This window comes from Podarcis erhardii (assembly GCF_964252035.2).
Source record: "Podarcis erhardii genome assembly, chromosome: 8".
Lineage (NCBI taxonomy): Eukaryota > Metazoa > Chordata > Lepidosauria > Squamata > Lacertidae > Podarcis > Podarcis erhardii.
Window position 1 is genome coordinate 58736679 of NC_138499.1, and position 20495 is coordinate 58757173.

The following is a 20495-nucleotide window of genomic DNA, read 5'->3' on the forward strand; positions in this document are numbered from 1 at the left end:
GCAAGTCTGCTAGTTGAATATTGGTACATAAATATGCATTAATGCAACACTTAACTTTCTCAGGCTGTATTATTTATTTTTTTAACTTGAAACACTTGCTAATAAAACAACTTTAGTAAGCTTTTTCTGTGTTACAGGAAAAAAGACAAATGAATAATATTTCAAACCTTCTAAACTTCAACATATTATTGTTTTCAACCATGCACCACAAATAAGAAAGGAAGCAGAAATGTAAACAGGGAGTTTCAAGCAAGTTTACATCCTGTGAGTTAGTAGATCTTTGCACAGCACACTGGTAAAGATCACTACAAGCTAATGATGGAAATCAAAGAACAAAAAAAGATGCAGCAAAGGTTTTGCAAAAAAGAAAAACCCTTTTTTGGAAAAAGATGCAGCAGAAAATGTTCTGAACAATAGAATAATTAAACTCGCACACTGAGAAAATGTTATTTCCTCCAATTCCAAAATGTAAGGAATATAAAATACTTTGCAGCCTCTTAAAAAAGTGCCTCCTATTGCAATCCATTCTCTTCCGGCTGCTTCAAGTTTTGCAACAGATTCAAACCTCTTATAGGCTTGGATTATATTTAATCTCTGTGGCAGAGTTGTCACACAGAAACCCATCTGTTCAGCTCTAAAATGCAATAGCAACATCTGCAGGTGCCATATCTCATAAATCACCTGGATTTTATTTTCCATCTCCTACAATTTACCAGATGCTGGCAAGGGAAGTTGAAAGAACCTTGCTATGGAACTCTTACTCTTGAACTTCAGGCATGAGAAGAATACAACATTATTATTGAGTGCATAAAAAAGGGGAATAAAGGGAAATAAAGATCAATTAAGAATGTGCACATCAAGGGACCTAAAAATTGGCCAGAATAATATTTTGAAGATAAAATATGTGGAAAGGAGTAAAAACTTGCTTGAGGAGCAAACCTGAATGCATCTTTTTCCTCAGTCAGTGTTAAAACTGAAGAGGGATTTTATTATTATGAAAAATGTAGCACAGGCATCGTCTTCGTAGAAATGATAATCATGCATTCATTTCTAACATGACAAAAATATTAAAAGGGCAAAAAGTAAAAATAAAAAGCAGTGAAGAACAGATGGTGTTCAGATGGCAACCTCATGCAGCTTGGGTTTGTAAAGTACATACCCAGAAAGGATCTCTTGGGAGGTGTTTTGATTTCTTCATCCTTACTATCTGCAGCTACATTAAAACATTGAAGAGAAAGCAAAGACAAAACAAACTAGTTGACTCCATATAATAGCCAGCCTCTTAATTTGCTATAAATTAGTTCAGGGTTAGTATATTTTGCTGGTAGTCATGCTGGAAGGATTTGGTTATTTTAGTTCCTGTGCTGTCTACATGACATTCTCCCCTGGATTTTGAAGCTAGATACAGTAATAATTGAGTCACAACGCACTGCTTAAAAAACATCTGAGAAATAATCTGAAATATACCGTATTTTTCGCTCTATAACACGCACCAGACCATAACACGCATGTAGTTTTTAGAGGAGGAAAACAAGAAAAAAAAATATTCTAAACAAAATAGTGGATATATGATTTTGGTGGTTCATGCTGTGGCCACAGACATGTGATCTGACAGTGAGTTTGGAGTAGCCCAATGCAAAAATCCTGAGGATCCATGTGGATCCATGCTTTGTAACCACGGAGGAGGGAAGGAAGGGGAACCATGGATCCTCTGCTCACGACTGCAGCAGATCCCCCCCGCCACCCGCAGGCATTCGCTCCATAACACGCACAGACATTTCCCCTTACTTTCTAGGAGGAAAAAAGTGAGTGTTATGGTGCAAAAAATACGGTATATTTACATAAACATAAGAGAATCCACAACTTGAGCAAGTATTTAATGCAGTATATACATCAATACCAAACATGAATTATGTTGTCTTTTTACACTACTCTTAAAGAAAATCTAAGAGGTTCTGTTACTTTATTTTGCTTCTGTTACTTTATTTTGCTTCTTCTAAGGCAACAACAAAATCAATGTTCTAGTCAGCTCCATGGCTGAATTAACCTTGATTCTACCTGCAAACTGGCTAGCCTAACTTTGCATTCTAATACCTGGGCTACAAACACACACACACACACACACACACACACACACTCAGGATACCAAATCTGAGCAATTGTACAGCTTTTCGACACTGGAACACAGTGACCTAGCTAGTACAGGCTAGTCAATTAAGTGCAAAAACAGACAGATCACAACTACATATATGTCTACTTAGAAGCAAGCCTCATTGAGTTCAGTGGGACTTATACCAAGGTAATCATATATAGCACTGTAGCCTTAGTGTTTGCTACAGGGGTGTTTCAGGTGTTCATTTTCTTTCTTCTTCTTCTTCTTCTTCTTCTTCTTCTTCTTCTTCTTCTTCTTCCTCCTCCTCCTCCTCCTCCTCCTCCTCCTCCTCCTCCTCCTCCTCCTCCTCAGCAACATAGCAGGCATATCAGAAACTCACAGATCAACTGTGATACATTCCAAGATTCAAAGTCTTGAATTTTGAGGAAACAGACACCAACAGGGTTTTGAAATGGGAGCCCTCTGTACACATTGCTCCAGAAAGTAAAGTATTACCACAAAGGTGAAACAGGACATGATATTAACTGTGCAAACACAATTACCGTAAATGTGCAGGTTCTTGTTGTGTAAACAGCAATCACAGTAAAGTGTGAGAATCCAATGGAAGCTTTCCTTTAATTGCAAACAGCATTAAACAGAGGCCTTTTTACTAGGACTGTGGCTGGGAAATAAAGAGTTAAACTACCCCTCCTCACCCTTCATAACCCCAAACCTGCTCAGGCTTTCCTGTTACATAACAAAAGGCATGCACATTATTTGCATTCACACAATTAACACCAAATCTAATTTAGCTCTAAAGCAGCTGGAAGTTGAACTTGTATGAGCCCTATGATATTTGGGGGGGTTAGGCTGGACTTGTAAAGAGAATTATTTCCAGAGTGAAAAGGAACCCAGCAGGAGGAATGGCTCTCTAGTCCAGCACTGCTGGCCTGATAACTATATCAATGTGATGGAGAAAATGTGAGGGGAAAACTTTTATTTAATAATAATAATAAAATAATAAATTTTATTTAAATCCCGCCCTCCCCAGCCGAAGCCGGGCTCAGGGTGGCTAACAACACTAAAATAGTGCAACATTATAAAAACATTATAAAAATTAATTAAAAACAAAATTGATGGCAACCATAAACTAAAGTTTTGTAAAGTTTGCCAAAGGAGGGAGTCAGGCTGCACCCTGACCAAAGGCCTGGTGGAACAGCTCTGTCTTTCAGGCCCTGCAGAAAGATGTCAAGTCCTGCAGGGCCCTTGTCTCTTGTGACAGAGCGTTCCACCAGGTTGGAGCCGCAGCCGAAAAAGCCCTGGCTCTAGTTGAGGCCAGCCTAACCTCTCTGTGGCCTGGGACCTTCAAGATGTTTTTATTTGAAGACCGTAAGTTCCTCTGTGGGGCATACCAGGAGAGGCGGTCCCGTAGGTATTTATCGAATTTCAGCCATGACCCCCCAAAAGTCCATACAAAAGCAGAGCAGAAGTTGCTCGCAATTTCAGCATTTATTTCCAGCTTCCCAAAGTTATCTTCTTAAAAGATACTTATATTGGAATTAACAGAAAAGCATCTCTTCCTACCACCTTTCCTTATTCCTCCTGAGGAAAAGGGTATTTCTCCATTATATGCAAATGAATGAATACAATCAAGGAATACCTTGTGCTGATCATTTCCATGGTGCCAGCATTCAGAAGAAAAGCTCCAAAGGATTCCCCCCATCGGACCCAAATACAAGCACACAGAGTGAGTTTTGTACTACAATATGCTTCATTCTCTCACATTATCTCATAGCATATTTCATTAGAAAATGTAAATGCCCTAGGCCAAGCAATTCATAAATTAAGGCAGCTATCTTGCATTTTAGGATTGCAGCATTTTCTTTTTTAAGTAAGCATATATTGAAGAATCAAAACAAACTGACAACCAACAAAGACGTAATCAAAACAAATTAAAACTACAACCTGGAAAGTATCAGGTTGCTCTTAGGATTGGAGATCAAAAAGTGAGACCACCCTTCTCCTACAGGCAAAATACCATTTTGTTCTGCAATTAACCCAGAGCTCAACTGAATTAACTTTTGCAACAAAACATGACACCAGCTACTGAATAGGATTTGGAATATTCATAAGAAAGCATTTTTAAAGCAAACAACAAATTTCCAAAAAACAGCCGATTACCACAAGTCAGGCTGAATGTTCTTTTACTACAGGATTATTATTATTATTTTAAAGACAGTTTTATATAACATGTGCCAAATTACAGTTCAGTAACAAAAAAAAAACCCAACTGCAAATGCAGAAGGGAAGGGCAGTACATAGGATCACTGGCCAAGGGCTTCAACTAACCTGAAAAGGAGCGCCGTTTTATGTTCAGCTCATTTGTCACACGTACTTCAGTGCACAGTTTCAGCATCAGTAACATTGTAATTATCATAATGATGCTCTGCAACAGTAGAGGGGATTCAAAGTGCCTCCCAAACCTGGAAGAAAAGATGACAAGTCAAATCATGAACATTCATTCTACCAACTTCAACAGAAATAGTCACACACACACAAATGTGGATCAAAGAATATTTATACTCCATACTAGCCCAAGTGTTATTCAACAGCCCTAACCCTAGGATGCATCTGGCAAGCTGCTGGCCGAAGCTCAGTGGTAGAACAACTGTTTTGCATGCAGAAGGTCCCAGGTTCAATTCCCAGCATATCTGGGTAGGGCTGGAGAAACACCTCTCTGAAACCCTGGAGAGCCAATGCTACTCAATGTAAACAAGAGTCTGACCCAGGACAAGACAGCTTCCTATGCCAAGACAGGGCTATTGCAGCACCAGACATGAGCAAAACATTGCAGCACAATGCTAACCAGAAGTCAGTCCTACTGAGTTTATGGGGTCACTTCCTGGTAAATGCAGGCTGGATTGCAGCAATGGCCAACTTTTTAAAAAATAAAAAATCCCTCAAAGCAGGCCTTTTCAAATGTGGATGTGCACTTCTTTCTAGGGGCATAGGTTCCCCCCAGGGGAGATGTAAAGGTTTTTTTTTCAGGTCTACCCTACGTGGCTCTTTCTGACCAGGCATCAGACGACGTTTACTTTTACAAGCAATTTGCAAAATACAGTGAGTAAATGTAGAAAAGGATTTTGAGGATATAAATTTTGTTTAAATAACCCCATAGAAACAATCCCAGGAAACAATCCCACAGAAGTTGCTTAGCTGGGTGGTGATCCTTCGCGTTAACTAAAGGATTCATTGCAGTGTTTGAAACTCCCATTGTTCTAGGTGCATTTTGCGACCAGGAATTTCATTAGCGCAAGCAGTTTCTGAGCTCTGGGCACTGTAGTGTCCCTAAGATTTCAGATTAAAACTGCAGAGTGGAAGGAAAGGAGGACCTTTTTCCCGCCTACTCACTTCCAGCTACTTTCTGAAGACTGAAGAACAGACCCTCTTAAGAATATTAGGGGGTGAAGGACTAGAGACCATGTGAAAAATAAACATAATATTTTAGCTGCAGTTCATTCATTTTTGGCTTTGTATTCTTGTTATAAAAAAGTGCGCCTGGACATTCCATTGTTGCGCCCATAACCTAGGTTTAAGGTCTGTTTAGCTTCTAGCTTTCTAACACTGATTCTTTGGAGTGATGGGGAAATCGGAGGATTTTTGAGGATATTTACAGTGAAATGGTTGAGATTATGTGGACATGACTGCCTTTCTTCTGTGCTTCTTGGGGTCACGTGATACAAATGAAATTATGTAGGGTTAGTACTTCATCTTCTCAAGAACTGCTTTTAACAAGAAGAATGCTTTCCCCTAAGTTTAAACTGATGTATAGAATTCAGTCTCTCGTGAAAACCACTAGAGGGAGATCTCTTCACTTCCTAAGCTTTAAAAATAATAATTGAAAGACACACTCACAGGAACAACTAACTTCCAAAAGATTATCTTAAATATATATTGCACATGCACACATAAACTTACTAGCAACCCAACCATGTGAATGTGTGCAATATGTCCAATCCTTCAGGGAAAGGATTTCAGACAAATGGGGATTTGCTGCAGTCACCAAGGGACAAATCACATCCAACATGCTGAAAATCACATATATGCTGCACTTAATCTCCACAAACTTCTCACCTTAAAAATGGTTACAGAGATAATGCTATATGCACATACAACCTGTGTCACATGCTATGCACCATACTGGAAATGGGGAGGGGCTGTTTTCTGATGTACAACATGTGTATTAGGGGAGAGTTTCAGCAACCCTACAGTGGTGAAGGAAAGGTTTCTACATAATGCCTATCACTCTTTATTATTCTCACATTCCAAAGCTGAGCTGTAGTTTAATCCAATTCTAAGTTAGGTCCCAAGTGGGGTGGGGAGGGAGAGAAAACTAACCATGAAACTTCACTGAAAACACTACACCATAAATAGCAGATTCTTTTAGTTCTGTCCTCCTCCTTTCCAAACTCAAACAAGCTTCCCACAGTTATAGCACATGATGTTCACAAATCTTCTAGTACTTTGAGAGGACTTGCTAGAAATGATATGTTTATGAACAGTGTCACTTCTATAAGCAAGTTTAGAAGATGGTAGGAGGAGCAACTGGGTGTGGGGCAGATGAGGAGGCTGAAGACTGGTAAGAAGGCCTAGGATGTAAAAAAAAAAAAAAAAAAAGGATAAAGGACAAGGGTCCAGAGTTAGGGTAGCTGATAAAAGAACCATAGCAACAGTACGCTAAAAATAGGCAGCCGCGTATCTTCAATAAGTATTACTGAGAGCCAAGCAAAAATTAATTTAGGAAGCATAGGAAATCAACTAAGAGTGAAATTAAGAAACAAGCCATCCAAAAGAAATTAATTTACTACTGTCTTTTAGCTATGTTTCCTGTGGATCAGGATTTGGATATCAGCCAAATGTTACAGGATAGTCTACCTTTTATGGCTGCATTAAATCCTAATCATAAAACCTGGGCATGACCTTCAATAAGAACTGGCTGCTATCCAAATTCTTCTTCCTGAATTGCATAGAAGCCTCCATAATCCCCTAATAAATCTCATGGGTAAGCACATGCAAAATTGAAGGGTTATAAAAGGAAAAAAGCTGTATCATTCACTGACTATTCCGAAGACTATTGGATCTGCAATATTTGCAGTTCTACGTATATTGCAGTTAGTGCCAGGTTAATGTATTTCATCATCCTAAATTCAGTTATGGCCTATGGCCAAAAGGCAAATGAACTGTAGGAAACATATGCCTGAAAATTGGAGGCTCCCACTTTCAACTTAATTTTTTTAAGGAGTCTTAAATCATAACAATCACCCTTCTCCATAAAAACCCTCTGTTATCCTATGCTAACTCCATTTACTTTCTGTCATTATCACACCCTCCATTATGTAGACATGTAGCAGGCACTAGCACAGGGGTGAGAAACCTCCAGTTCACAGGCCTAATTAGAGACAGCACAGATCCCCATTTGACCTGACAGACAGTTTTCCACACCACACTTGCTCCTGATTGTGAACTAACAAGGCAGCTTTGCTAACATCACAAATCAGCTGATAGATGCAGACTTCAAGCCTGCTGAGGTTGGCTGAGCTACCTGAACTTTCCATGGGGAACTCCGTGGTGAGCAGATCCCAAAAGAAAAGTAGAGCCTGAAGTCAGCATCAAACAGCTAATCGGCAGTCACTTCAAGCCCTGCTTGGCTAGGTTCAGATGCTCATTTCTATAGTGCAGCTTGTTGCAATACGAAGGGAAAATGGATCAACTGGCATCATAGTGATGTCAGCTGATTTGACTGGTGGGCAGGTACTTCTGGCCTCTCAAACTGGCCTGAAGGTAGAGGAGCCTACAATCTAGCCTGCTGATTAAAGCCAATTCCCCACTCCTCCACTAGCATAGTACAAACTCCCTGAGTAGATCAATGGTCCATCTAGACCAGTATCCCCTCTCTCTGAGTAGACAATACTGGTGTTCAAAGGAAGGGTGCAAAAACAATGAACACTAATCTAGTACTCCATTTCCTGTTTTCACTTCCAACACCAATCTATATAAATTCTGGAGAGAAACTGCCAGGTATATTGCTCTTATCAAGCTAGGCAACAGATGTTGATTTGGTGCTTGCTAAGTTGGTTTGTCATTTTTTGAATTGTTTAAAACCAGGAAGTAATACTGTCACACTGGTCAATCAATCTTTTACATAACTTGGGGGGGGGGGGGGAGTCTTGTTATCCTTTAGTCACCAGGAAGTCTGGAAGTAGTATGCCGCTTTCCACACACTGAAATCTAATGCAAACACTTGCCTTTATCTTATCTACGGTAAGCAGGTAAGATGCTAACAGTAAGAAAATGTGTTGCCGTTTAGTTAGGTTTGCTGAAAATCTGGACTTGAGACGTAAACCAAATTTTATTCCCTCATTTCAATTCTGACAGCAGCTTGAGATCCATTCCAGAAGATGCAAAAACAATAGGCACAGATACAGTAAGTCGATTCACTCTCAGCGTCTCTGAAGGTATGTTATGGAAACGTGACCAAATAAATTATGGGAAATGTGTTATGTGGTGTTGTAGTGGGTGGGACAACTATGTGAGGAGAATTGCTTCCACTCAGACATGGATATCATTAAATCCAGTTCAACTAGCACTGAGGTTCCTAAACAGCTATAAATTACAACAGGTTTGTCATGCAATGTCATTTGCTTGTTTGCAAAGATAAAGCAGCACATATTAAAACTTAACAAACAAATGGGTCCAGTTTTCACAAAGCATGGCAGAATAGTAAGCCTCCCTTTAAGAAACAGCAAGTGATATTGCTGTGGACCCCAGCGGCTGTTTGAAATATCAATTTTTTAAAATAGCAAACCTGAATGACGTCATACTCCATGGATGGGATTCATTCAAATAATAAGCATGGCCACACACAAGGACTTCCACTAGCATAGAGGTTTGTCCCTAGCTCCCCTCACTCTCCCCAAATTGGCTTGGAGAACCCTCAGAACAGCACATGGGGGAGAAGAGGGCAGACCATTTTATCAGAAAAGCAGAAGTGTTTGCAGCGATGAAGCAATCTGCTTAGCATTACACTGAATTCTTCCACATCTCTCCAACAGTTCTGGGATCAGTTTTCCCATGGTATTTCAGCTTCCCCCCTCCTTAATTCCTTAAAAAAAGAAGAAGTTTAAATCCATTTTAACTTATTATGCTACTGAAATGGAGGGGAAAGCGACACTACTTTGGCCCTATGGATAGTGGACTAAAAGTATCATCAGCCCATGTCTGCATAGCCAACAGTGATTGGATGTGAAGTCCCAAATCATCTAGAAAGCCATCAGTTCTGATCCCTGTTGGCTTTCAGAGTATAACTGGAGTCCACTCTTATCTCCACCAATTTTCTCAAAATTATACCACTTAGAAGTCTAGTAAATACTATTTTATTTATTTAACAAAGTTTATATACTGCTTGATTATAAAACCACTAAGCAGTTTACAAGTGTATAAACTTCGTAAATAAATAAATAAATAAATGGTGGGAAAACCTTAGAATTTTATCTCCATTATAAATTCAATTTTTATGCTGCTACAAAACTTCAGAAACATTATAGTAGTAGTTTATTGAGCTAGGTGCTCTCTTCAACACAAGAGTTTTAACACTTTCCCAGTTAAAATTATGGTGTCAAATGTATCTCAGCAGTTTTGCTGTTAAACAATATTTTTCTGTTTAAAAAAAAAACCTGAAGCCAACTGTGGTCTTTCTTTCCAGCTATAATTTAGAGGGTCCAGTGAACCTCAGAGCAGATGGATGCTGTTAAAATAAAAAAGTGGCAGAGAGTTAACCTTGGATCTCTGCTGCTTCTCCTAACCCTTCCTTGTGTCCCTTCCATCCCACTCAATATTCCTGAGATGTCTTTAAAGATTGCAAGCTTCTATTTCTATGCTTTGTTCTTTTAAGCCTAATTTACACTGTGGCACCTAATGCTGAAACATTTCACTATTAATAAAAAATATTATTTATATTAATAAATAAATATTATTTTTAGCTTTGACCCAGAAATTCTTAATAACCAAGACATTTCATTACCCTTGGGTGGCCTCAGTCAATTTTTTGCAATTTCCCAGATGTCAGTATGTGACCTAGATCTTTCTTTCTTTCTCTCCCCCCCCCCACCTCTCTCACATACATACTGCTGAGAAGCAACATGAGTTTTTCCATCCTTTGGCAAATCTGTCCTGCCCACCCGTGAATAAGTTATAAATATGGAATGTGAAACCGAGAGGTTTCTTTCCCCAAGAAAAATGGGATATGCAGTATAAGGAATACAGGCAAAGGCAAACTCGGCCCTCCAGATGTTTTGGGACTACAACTCCCATCATCCCTAGCTAACAGGACCGGTGGTCAGTGATGGTGGGAACTGTAGTCTCAAAACATCTGTAGGACCGAGTTTGCCTATGCCTGGAGTAATATCTGCTCCCTACCACTACCAAACTGACTCTACTTGGCTTCTTCTTTGCTCACTCATATTATTTTTTCCTGAAGACCTGTCATAAATCAACCTTGCCCCACTGACTTTTAAAATAAGCATAACTGGGTGTAGTATGGCTGCTCATATTGCATTGCCTGTCTCCCAGTCACTGCTGTAGAGGGATGCTGGAAGATGATTCTGACAGGCCAGACAATACCTCTTGCCTGAAGTCTGCCTCCATGTCTTACCAAACCTCACTTCCCCAAACTTGGGTGTGTGGGTGTGTTTTTAATTCATTATGGCTCTTTGCCTCTTTCCTGTAAGCCTTTTCCTGAATAAATTCCACCCGAAATTTCTTCCCAGTCCTGTTTGTTTCCTTCCAGCCTATCTGCCCTAGTTTCATTAAATCTCTGCAACCAAAACTTAATCCACCTCAGGTCCTGTAGCAACAAATGCTGCTCTTGTTACAGCAAGCACCCCAGACGTTTTTCTCTTTTTTTGCCTCTCCAACAAGTTCCTGGGGAGCGAAGTTTGCATTGTCCTCTCTACAGCTTGAGACTTTTTTAGACTTCCCCAAAGTTTCCCCTTACCACCATTATGCCAAACCAGTTAATTTGTGGAGGGAAAGTTAGGTCAATACTGTATGACAAATTTTTAGCTGAGATACAAGTCTTTCAAACAAACTTCGTGAAACAGTTTTTAGATTGAGTTTACAGAGTCTGGTTCATAGCATTACTGCTAATCAATTAAGATGCAATTTCCATCAGCATCAGAAGTTCTATAATTTAAGCATGAACATCATAGACTTGGCTCAGACAGAGCAGAGTGCAAGACTTTTAATCTCAGGTTTATGGGTTCAAGCCCCACGTCGGGCAAAAGATTCTTGCGTTGCAGGAGGTTGGACTAGATGACCCTTGTGGTCCCTTCCAACTCTATGATTCTATGAAACAGAAATAAATACATCTATGAAATTTTGACCATTAGTAGAAGCATAGCAGAAGCATAACCACACAACGGATTACAACTGACTATTGTGCTGATTAAAAGCCAGTTTATGCTGATTCAAGTAGCAAAGCTTTCTCTGTCGTCACTGAACGCTCAACAACTTTTAAACAGGGAAAGGTATAAATGAAAATCCAGTTACAACTCCGCATGTTTAAAAAGTGACTAATGAGTTAACATTTTTGACCTACAACACACACCACTAAAAAGCTAGCAGCACCCATCTTATTCTCCTTCAGGCGACACAAGATGAATTTGGACAGTGGCCAATCCTCTGAAGGTCGGATGCAGGATTTACAGTGCAATCCAATGCAATCAACAGAGAAGAATGCTCTTCAGTAACATTTGGCTTGTGTCCAAATTCCTGGTTTCACATTACATCCATGAGAGCTATAGCAATCCGACCTAAATGGCCATCCATAAACAAATTAAAATCGGGGGATGGGTTATTTCCCCAAGATTCATGGATCAATAAATAAATAGCTTGGTTGCAGTGATAAAAATAAGACATTGACATGGGGAAAACACCCCTTAAGATCAATAATAAGATGATGAGAGTGCACTGAACAGGACCAGAGTGATGGTAGAGAAATACTGGCATAGAGGTAAAACTGAGTTATTCATTCACTGACTTAAAGTCCCAAACTCCCTAAGCCCAGTGTTCATTTGACATTAAGATGAAGTATTGAAATTGTACATTACAATAATCCTAGGGCAAACCCAGTTACCAAACCCAGCACTCTACACACAAATGCCTATCCACTTTACTGTGTTTGCCACAGACAAGTATGGCTTATCAAAATGAAATGGGCCTGTTTATTTCCTGTGTCTTTTCTCATGTTTCCCAGAACTTAGAACAAACACCATGGCTGTCCTTTGATAGGGGGCAAGGGCAGGGAGCAGCAGGGACATTTAAAAAATACAGATGCATTTTCCAACACTGCATCAGAAGAGTATGATTAGTTGTCTGACCTTGTGTGAGGGCGACAAGAGCAGTATAAGGGCTCAAAAAAGGTCCCCAGAATGTGCTTCTTGTACAGTATTTATTTAATACACTGCTGACTGTCACCTTGAAGCACCTATCTCTAACATAGAAGAATACCTGCTAGGAATCACATTGCTAGAAAAATAATGATGGGAATTCAGAGGTCTGTGAAAAAATGTTTAGAGGACTGGAAGTTAAAACTACTTGTTTTTGTATCTCTTGCAGACAGCTGAACCACATACTACTATCCCAGAAAAACAGGAGTTAGAAATAATTTGTAAATATTAGATTTGTGACAGAACTATTAAATTATAACATTATTTTCCAAGAGAGGTGGCTGTGTTAATTTGCTGTAGCAAAAACAAAAACATTTTGTGAAGCCAAATTTATAATGACACAAGCTTTTGTGAACTAAAGTCCACGTAATCAGATTCTTCTTCTTATGTTTCCTTTGTCGTAGGAACTTTCCTGGTTTATGATGTTTACATTTTATGAAGGGAAAGGAATCAATGTTCCAAATAAAAACGTAACTATACAAATAGACCAAAGCAGTAAATAAACATAATGGCATGTGTTATGGTGTTACCCTACAAGGGTAACAATAGAACCAAGCAGCATGTCAAAGCAATGGTTGGACATTGCCAAAGCAATGGCAAAATACTCTCTCACTATACTGTAAAATTTGTTAACTTGCAATAGCTATTTGAGACATATCAGGGTGACATGCACTACACATCTAGCTAGCTATGGCTTTTCAAGCAAAAGTTTGCAGACATAGGAAATAATCCAAAAGAGTCTTGCAAAGAGTCAATCAAACACGGTGGGTTTGTTTGTGTATCTCTATCTCTATCCAACAAGTTACTGTAAAAATCTCAAGTGCCTAATCCAAAGTGGTGCATGGGCAGGATAAACATTTTATATAAACAAATAATCAAATACTGTTACGAAACCATGAAGCTGAATGATGATAATCAAGCTACCCTATGCACTTTTCACTTCAGTTAGTAGACTATAACCATTGGGGGGAAAGGCAGCAACGACACCAGATTTGCCAGTTGCACTCATTGCTCCAATTAACTATGCTAGCCTTCTTCAACTTGCTGCCCTCCAGGTGTACAACTCCCATCAACCCTCACTCCTGGGTCGAGCTGGCTGGGGCCAATGGGAGTTGTAATCTAAATATCTGGAGGGTATAGGGATGGGAAAGGCCGACTTCCACAACTGACCTCTATTATTTAGAAATTAGGAAGTTTTAGGATCTTGATGCAAGAAAGTTACGTATGTGGAACAATCTTCTTTGAGGTTGGTGGGTGGGGCATCAGTCCACTACCCTTTGTCTCTTCCTCAGACTGAACTTCTCATAAATTGAGTTGTTGGTTAGGGATAGTGTACAAAGTTAATTATATTTTATTATGAAGCAAAGTTCACCATATAAAGGATTGGTTATGCTAGCTTTAATGCTGGAGCCCATTTTGACACCTGTATACTAACAGCAGAAAAGTGGGAAATATTTTAAGAACAGTAGGAGGGCCACAGATTGCACACAGGAATATTGTAGCCCAGAAGATTTCTACAATAAATGACTACACAGATCAACTGTTAGAGGACAGCCTCAAGATTTACTGAGTTACTTATAAGCATAACCTTCTAATAGATGTGCCAAAAAATTCACATTCTGTGGACTCCAGCCATAACTGGAACAGTAGAAAGCAAAGCAAGAGATTATTTTTGGGAACACAGTGCAAAGCAACACAAAACTAAAAATTAGGAAGACAAATCTCTTCAGCTCCAGACCCTCAACCACTTACATAAAGAATCCTATGGGTTAGATCCATACCAGGGCTGTAATCTAAACCACACTTAGAGTAAATTGGACTAAGCCCTATTTAATTCATATTAAAACATAGTTGGGTTTTTAGCTTTATCCATGCCTACTGTAAATCCACTGAAATCAGTAAGCATGATTAAGTCTGGATCTGACCCTATGTGTTTGCAGCCAAATGGATAACAAAACAAAAAGAGGGTATACCTGGGCAACAAAGCATGCTGTGACTCACATAGATAGCAAGAAATCTGTGAGACTATTTTAAACTCAATATTCTGTTTATTTTATTCTCCCATTTTAAGTTTTTCTTAAAAATATTGTGTGTGTGTGTAATTAAACTTTTCAGATTCAGAATCAAAATAGACTTTTCCATAATATTTTACTCTCTCTGCTGTTGTATTACTGATAGCCAATGTGTTGCAGCTCAGAGTGGATTGGGATTGGGACCAAGAATCAAATCTAGGATGAATCCTTCTTCTACTTCAGTTTTGTATGACCAATGTAGAATTTATGAATGATAATTCACAAAGCTGTTCACAATCAACCACTGAGTAAAAGAATTGTGATCTTCAAGCAGATTTTATGTTCCTTCTGTGAAGATTTCTTTGTGATGTCCAAAAGGCACTTAATCTCACAGCATCTCTCACATCAACATCCAGAAACTCAAGAATAGAGAAAACATTCAAAGTGGTATAAGAGTCAACTTACCAGAAGAGTATCCTTAAAATGTTTGCCACTAATAACACTAAACACACGTAGGTTGAAAAGCCCTCTGCATTCTGTGTCCTTTTAATATCTCGGTATTGTGGCATGTATGGCACCACACCTCCAAACACCATGGCTGCAGATGCACCCCAGGATATCAGCTGCTGAATCGGAGCCACTAGCCACTCCCAGCCATCCGCCTCCATGATGGGCAAAATGAAGTCCCTTAACATCAGGGCAGCTGCTGCAAAGGGATCCCCCTTTTACTTCTTCCTCAGGCTTTATTGGCTTTTATTCATATCTAAGCAATCTGTCATTCCATGTGTCCTTCTTTATGCAGCCCTATCAAACAAACAAACAAACAAAAATCAAAGATAAAATCTCAAACTTGTACTTGTGTAGAAAATGATCTCCTGTTACAGCAAGTTGGGCAAATCACAAAGCACCACAGAAAGTCACCCTTCTTGAAGCCAGTCCCAACCAGTGCCTTTTCTACCATGTTCAACAATGGATTGGTTGAGTACCAGGACTATGGAAGTCTAGTATCCCTAGAAATGAAATCCTCTCAGAAAGAACGTATATAAAGGTGCACACACAGTCACTATAGGCTTTTCAGAAAATAAAGACCGCTCATTCATTATGCTACTGGTTCCAACACATCTCTCAAAATGTAGCAAAGTAATGTAGTTATGGGATCTTCAGGTTACTCCACAACAATAGAGCAGGCAAGATGACTGTGCAAGTTACTTGGCATGCTCCATTATTATTTACAGGAATAACATGCAGCCACTTTCAGGGCTTAGGATAACTGTTTAAGATAACTAGAGTGGTACCTTGGGTTTATTACTTAATTCGTTCTGGAGGTCCGTTCTTAACCTGAAACTGTTCTTAACCTGAGGTACTTTAGCTAATGGGGCCTCCCGCTGCCGCCAGCGCGCGATTTCTGTTCTCATCCTGAAGCAAAGTTCTTAACCCGAGGTACCATTTATGGGTTAGTGGAGTCTGTAACCCGAGGTACCACTGTACTGCAGAAACCATACTCAAAGCAGAGAGTTCTTCAATGAGTTGCTTCTCTGTGGTTAAGAATGACTTGTGCCTTCAAGTTCCATCTCTTTTGATATTACCAAACACATATCTGCACATGTTTTCCCCACCCCAACTGAAGATGACATGACACAACCTATGTGGAAAGCATCTTGTGAATGGCTCAATACATTTTCAGGTTGTAAGAGAATGCTTGTCAGGTCATTTCACTGGATTTTTGCCATAAATTATTGTTATGACCTGCACTATTCAACCATGAGTAAAATCAGCTCAATTGGAAAATGTTTTTAGACTATATATACATATCACTGCTGCTATAATCTTTGCAGAGGCATTTCCTCCTGTGTGTGTGTGAGAAGAGGGTATTTCTGTTAGAAGACAACACTTGACAGCTGCACTTTTATAACTAGTTGATTTTTTTATTTTAAATCAATTAAAATCTGCTGCCCAATCAACTGGGAGCACTTTCTGAAAAGTCACATGAAATCAAATATCTAACCAATTAATCAGTGAAATATATCTCTTTGAAATCTTATTACCCCACTAACTGCTTGTATGGTGTAAAGACTATAGAGAAAGGAAAGGGAAGTGACGGCTCTAACAAAAAACCCAAAAAGAGAGAGAGAAGAGAGGATCCCAAAGAAGTTATAGTAAAAAGAGAAACCAGATGAAGGAAATGAAAAAGGCATGTCAAGTGCTACCGAGGATGGCTAGACTAAGATGCACAGGAATAGCTGTGACAGCTCTTCTACATTCTATTTTTGAGGAAACTTTGCAGACTTCCCATATACGCATCCTACTGAGCCTGCATGATCAACTGTGAACTGCTGCGAAATTAAATGACTGAGACTCCCGCACAGCTGAGCCATCTCAGCCTCCAGAGGACAGGCAGGCTTTGGGGGAACTGGCCGCAGCCTTCACAGGAAGAGCCTTAAAACAGTTCGGGAAAGGAAGGGGAACTTTTTGGAGAGAGACATAATTCGCTTATCCCGACGTGACTGATGCCTGCCTTTTGAATGGCAGCCTCCTGCTCTAGCACAAAGCCACCGTTCCACCTTCGACTTCCCTCATACTCATCCTAGCAACTCTCCCAAACTCTCCCCGCCCCCGCCTCAAAAAGCAAAAGGAGCTCTGCGCGAGCTGCCCAACAGCCAGAAAGTGCTCTGGGACGTGACCTCTCGCAGCCTCCATCTCACCTCGCCTTATCAGGAACACTTACGCCGCCGAGGGCCCCTCGCACCGAAACCCGCGCATCTCCTCCTCTTCCTGCGGGTGCCTGAGGGAGCAGCGCCGCCGGCCACCGACCTTCCTCCTCCCCCCCCCCGCCCCGCGCCACTCTTCCGGCCCCCGGCCCGCGACGCCTCCCCAGATGCAGCAGCTCGCGCCGCCACCGCCGTGCAGCTTCTTTTTTGCCGCTGCTCTTTCTGAGCGGTTGGCGACAATAAGCAGAAGCGCTGGGCAGCGAGGGAATCGGCCCTGCCTATGTGACGTCACGACAGCCAGCAGCGCCTCCGTCAATGGAAGGAACCGCCCCGCGCTCCCGGCCCCGCGACTCCTGGGTCCTAGCGAGAGACGCGTCCGCGACGATTTGGAGAAGCGGGCAAGAGGAAGCGACGTCCCAGTTTATTTGTCTTTTTAAGAACGGGTACCTTTTTTTTTTCTGCCCCAGTCTCTCTGCCATGCGAATACTGGAGTGTGCTTGGTGGGATTGCTTTCCCCAAGATATGGGGAGAGGAAAAAAGTGTTTTTTGGCAGAGCAGCATCAAGGAAGGTGTTTCTAAAAGGCTTTTCAAATGACGTCATCCTCGCCAAAGCAACAGCAGAGAACTTGCTATTTTTAACTATTGGTAAAAAGTAATTGCTGGTCCGTTCCACCAATCAATTATCAATTTTTTATGCACTTTATGTAAATTCTTGCCTCGAACAGGACTTGTGATGACCTTTGAAGCAGTGAACCGATGGATAATTGACTTCCGTTATTAGTAGTAGTATTTATTCCCTTTTTTATATTCAAGGTTGCTTTTAACCAAAGCAGAATTCAGAGTTTTAAATGCCAAAACGTCAATAAAACCAGCTCTCTAAAACAGGGCTGGGGATTGGGGAACTAGTGGTCCCCCAGGTGTTGTTCTAAGTCCTTGTAGGAAATGTAAAGCTCTGGAGTGCTACTGATATTCCTCAGAGATTACTTCACAGTTACTGTTTTGTGTGCATGTATACTCTATTCTCACATGGTTGCTGAAATGGTCATATCTAAAAAGGAGGTTCCAGCTCCCAAAGAAAATTCAGGCTACAGTACAATCCCAAGAAGAACACGGTTCAATGGGATAACAACCTTTATGTTAATAGTAGTGATATGGCTGTACAGAGGCACCCCTCCAAAAACCTCTGCTACTGTGGGGGCTCCTGAAGCACTTAGTAAAAGTATGGATGGCTAGGAAGCAACTGGTGATGGAAGTTCTGCTAATGATAGTCAGTATAAGACCACAAAACTGGAGTGTTGCAGATAGTGGAGCAGGACCAGCCATGGATCAGCTGAAACCTAAACTGCTACATTTAAAGATTGGAGGCTTGAGACAGGCTCCTCTGCTACATCAGCCTTGAGCTGGGGCAGCAAAACATAAAATCATTGAATTGTAGAGTTGGAACAGACCACGAGGGTCTCTCATGCAACTCAGTAAATATATATAAGAAATATGTTGCTGATATATTGATAGCAAAGTAATACCAGACACCTGAAAATGATCTAGAATGTGCTTTTTATTTTATTTTAAAGTGATCTGTGATATTTCATGCATCTCAGTTATAAGCTAAATTACTGTCAAAGGGTCAGAGAAACCTTTGTTCCATAAATAGCTTTTCTATGTCAGCTTAAGTAACAGCATATACTTCACAGTTGCTAGAGGTCACACATCTCATGTGGCAGTCATCATGCATCTTGTTCTAGCACACACTTGCTCATATCACAGCCTGACTATAATGAATCCCATGCAGTTCTTTTTAATGGCTATGATGGAAGCTAGCTTCAACCAGTCACACAAAACAGTCTACCTCCCTTTATTTTCTTTTATCAAACCGTGCATGAACAAGGAAACAATGTCCTGCTGGAACTGATTATCTGCAGGAGAGAAAGGCAGGAGATGAACCCCCATCGTTCAGCCCAGACACTGAGATCCAGCACCGAGGGCCTTCTGGCGGTTCCCTCATTGTGAGAAGTGAGGTTACAGGGAACCAGGCAGAGGGCCTTCTCAGTAGTGGCACCCGCCCTGTGGAACACCCTCCCGTCAGATATCAAGGAAATAAGCAGCTATCCTATTTTTAAAAGACACCTGAAGGCAGCCTTCTTTAGGGAAGTTTTTAATATTTAATGTTGTATTGTTTTTAACACTCGATTGGGAGCCGCCCAGAGTTGCTGAGGAAACTCAGCCAGATGGGCAGGGTATAAATAATAAATTCTTATTATTATTATGAAGAAATTAACCTTTGGCAATGCAGCAGGCTTCATTCCTCAATTTCTTTTCTTTTCTTTTTTACTAAGATATCCCACCCTCTTCATTATCAAATGGCACACATCCAGCATTTCCCCTCAAGCCTAATTTAACCACAAGTATTCCTGCCAGCCTTTCACCTACAATTATTTTTGCAGATTGATACAATCTGTAGAGCTGGAGGAAGCACACAGTGGCCTCTGACACTAGCCAAGGGGCCAAAGGCTTTTGGAAAGCTGCAGCCCCTGCCCCACCATGAAGAAACTGTGGGAAGAGAAATACCATTCCATCTTCAATCACATTCCCATCTCACCTATCCTTCCATTATTATTGGATGCCATCTTCGGTTCTCACATCTCAATTGCCAATCCTCAGCTTTCCCCCTTATCTTTTGTCACATCTAACCAACATGGACAGGGGACTTTATAATTATACTGCCCAGCATACTCCAAAATAAAACACAAATCATATTAAGAAGAAAATGGCAGTATTTGGTCTGTGGCTCAGCAACGTATGGGGCTCCCTAGCTGAGCTATGGTGTTCTGTGTGGCACTGGACAAGTAATTTTTCCTCCCCACAGTTGCCATTTATGACATGGAAACATTTACAGTTCATAATGAATCTAGAAATGCAGTTGAGATTAATATGATAAAGTTTAAACAACACATTCGCATGTAATCATCAATAAGAATCTTTTTAATAATAATCTTTGTAATCTTTGTAAATACGGATATATTCAGTCAGGTTATCTGTTTATCGTTTTTTTGGATGACTCCCAGAAAGCTCAAAGAAAAGCAGTCACAATCTACAGTACTAGTATAACTTGTTCTGCCAGTCTCTCACACATATTTTCTCAGCAAATGCAAGCCATCTGTGTACTCAAGAGTGAGTAGGA

At 40.4% G+C, this 20495-nt stretch overlaps 1 protein-coding gene across 3 annotated transcripts in view; it reads right to left on the bottom strand.

Moving 5' to 3' along the window:
- The window catches only part of SLC66A2 (solute carrier family 66 member 2), a 51506-nt gene extending 33902 nt beyond the window's left edge, over window positions 1-17604 (bottom strand). Inside the window, exons 1-4 of one of the 3 annotated variants that reach the window (XM_081873469.1) lie at window positions 17312-17596; window positions 15075-15413; window positions 4442-4575; window positions 1160-1213 (exon numbers count right to left, since the gene is read on the bottom strand). In XM_081873469.1, coding sequence (XP_081729595.1) covers window positions 1160-1213; window positions 4442-4575; window positions 15075-15304 — 418 coding nt within the window. In that variant the 5' untranslated portion in view covers window positions 15305-15413; window positions 17312-17596. Of the gene's footprint in view, window positions 1-1159; window positions 1214-4441; window positions 4576-15074; window positions 15414-17311 lie in introns of all 3 variants that reach the window. The other 2 variants (XM_081873470.1, XM_081873471.1) reach the window with 2 other exon arrangements.
- Between the last annotated feature and the right edge of the window lie 2891 nt (window positions 17605-20495).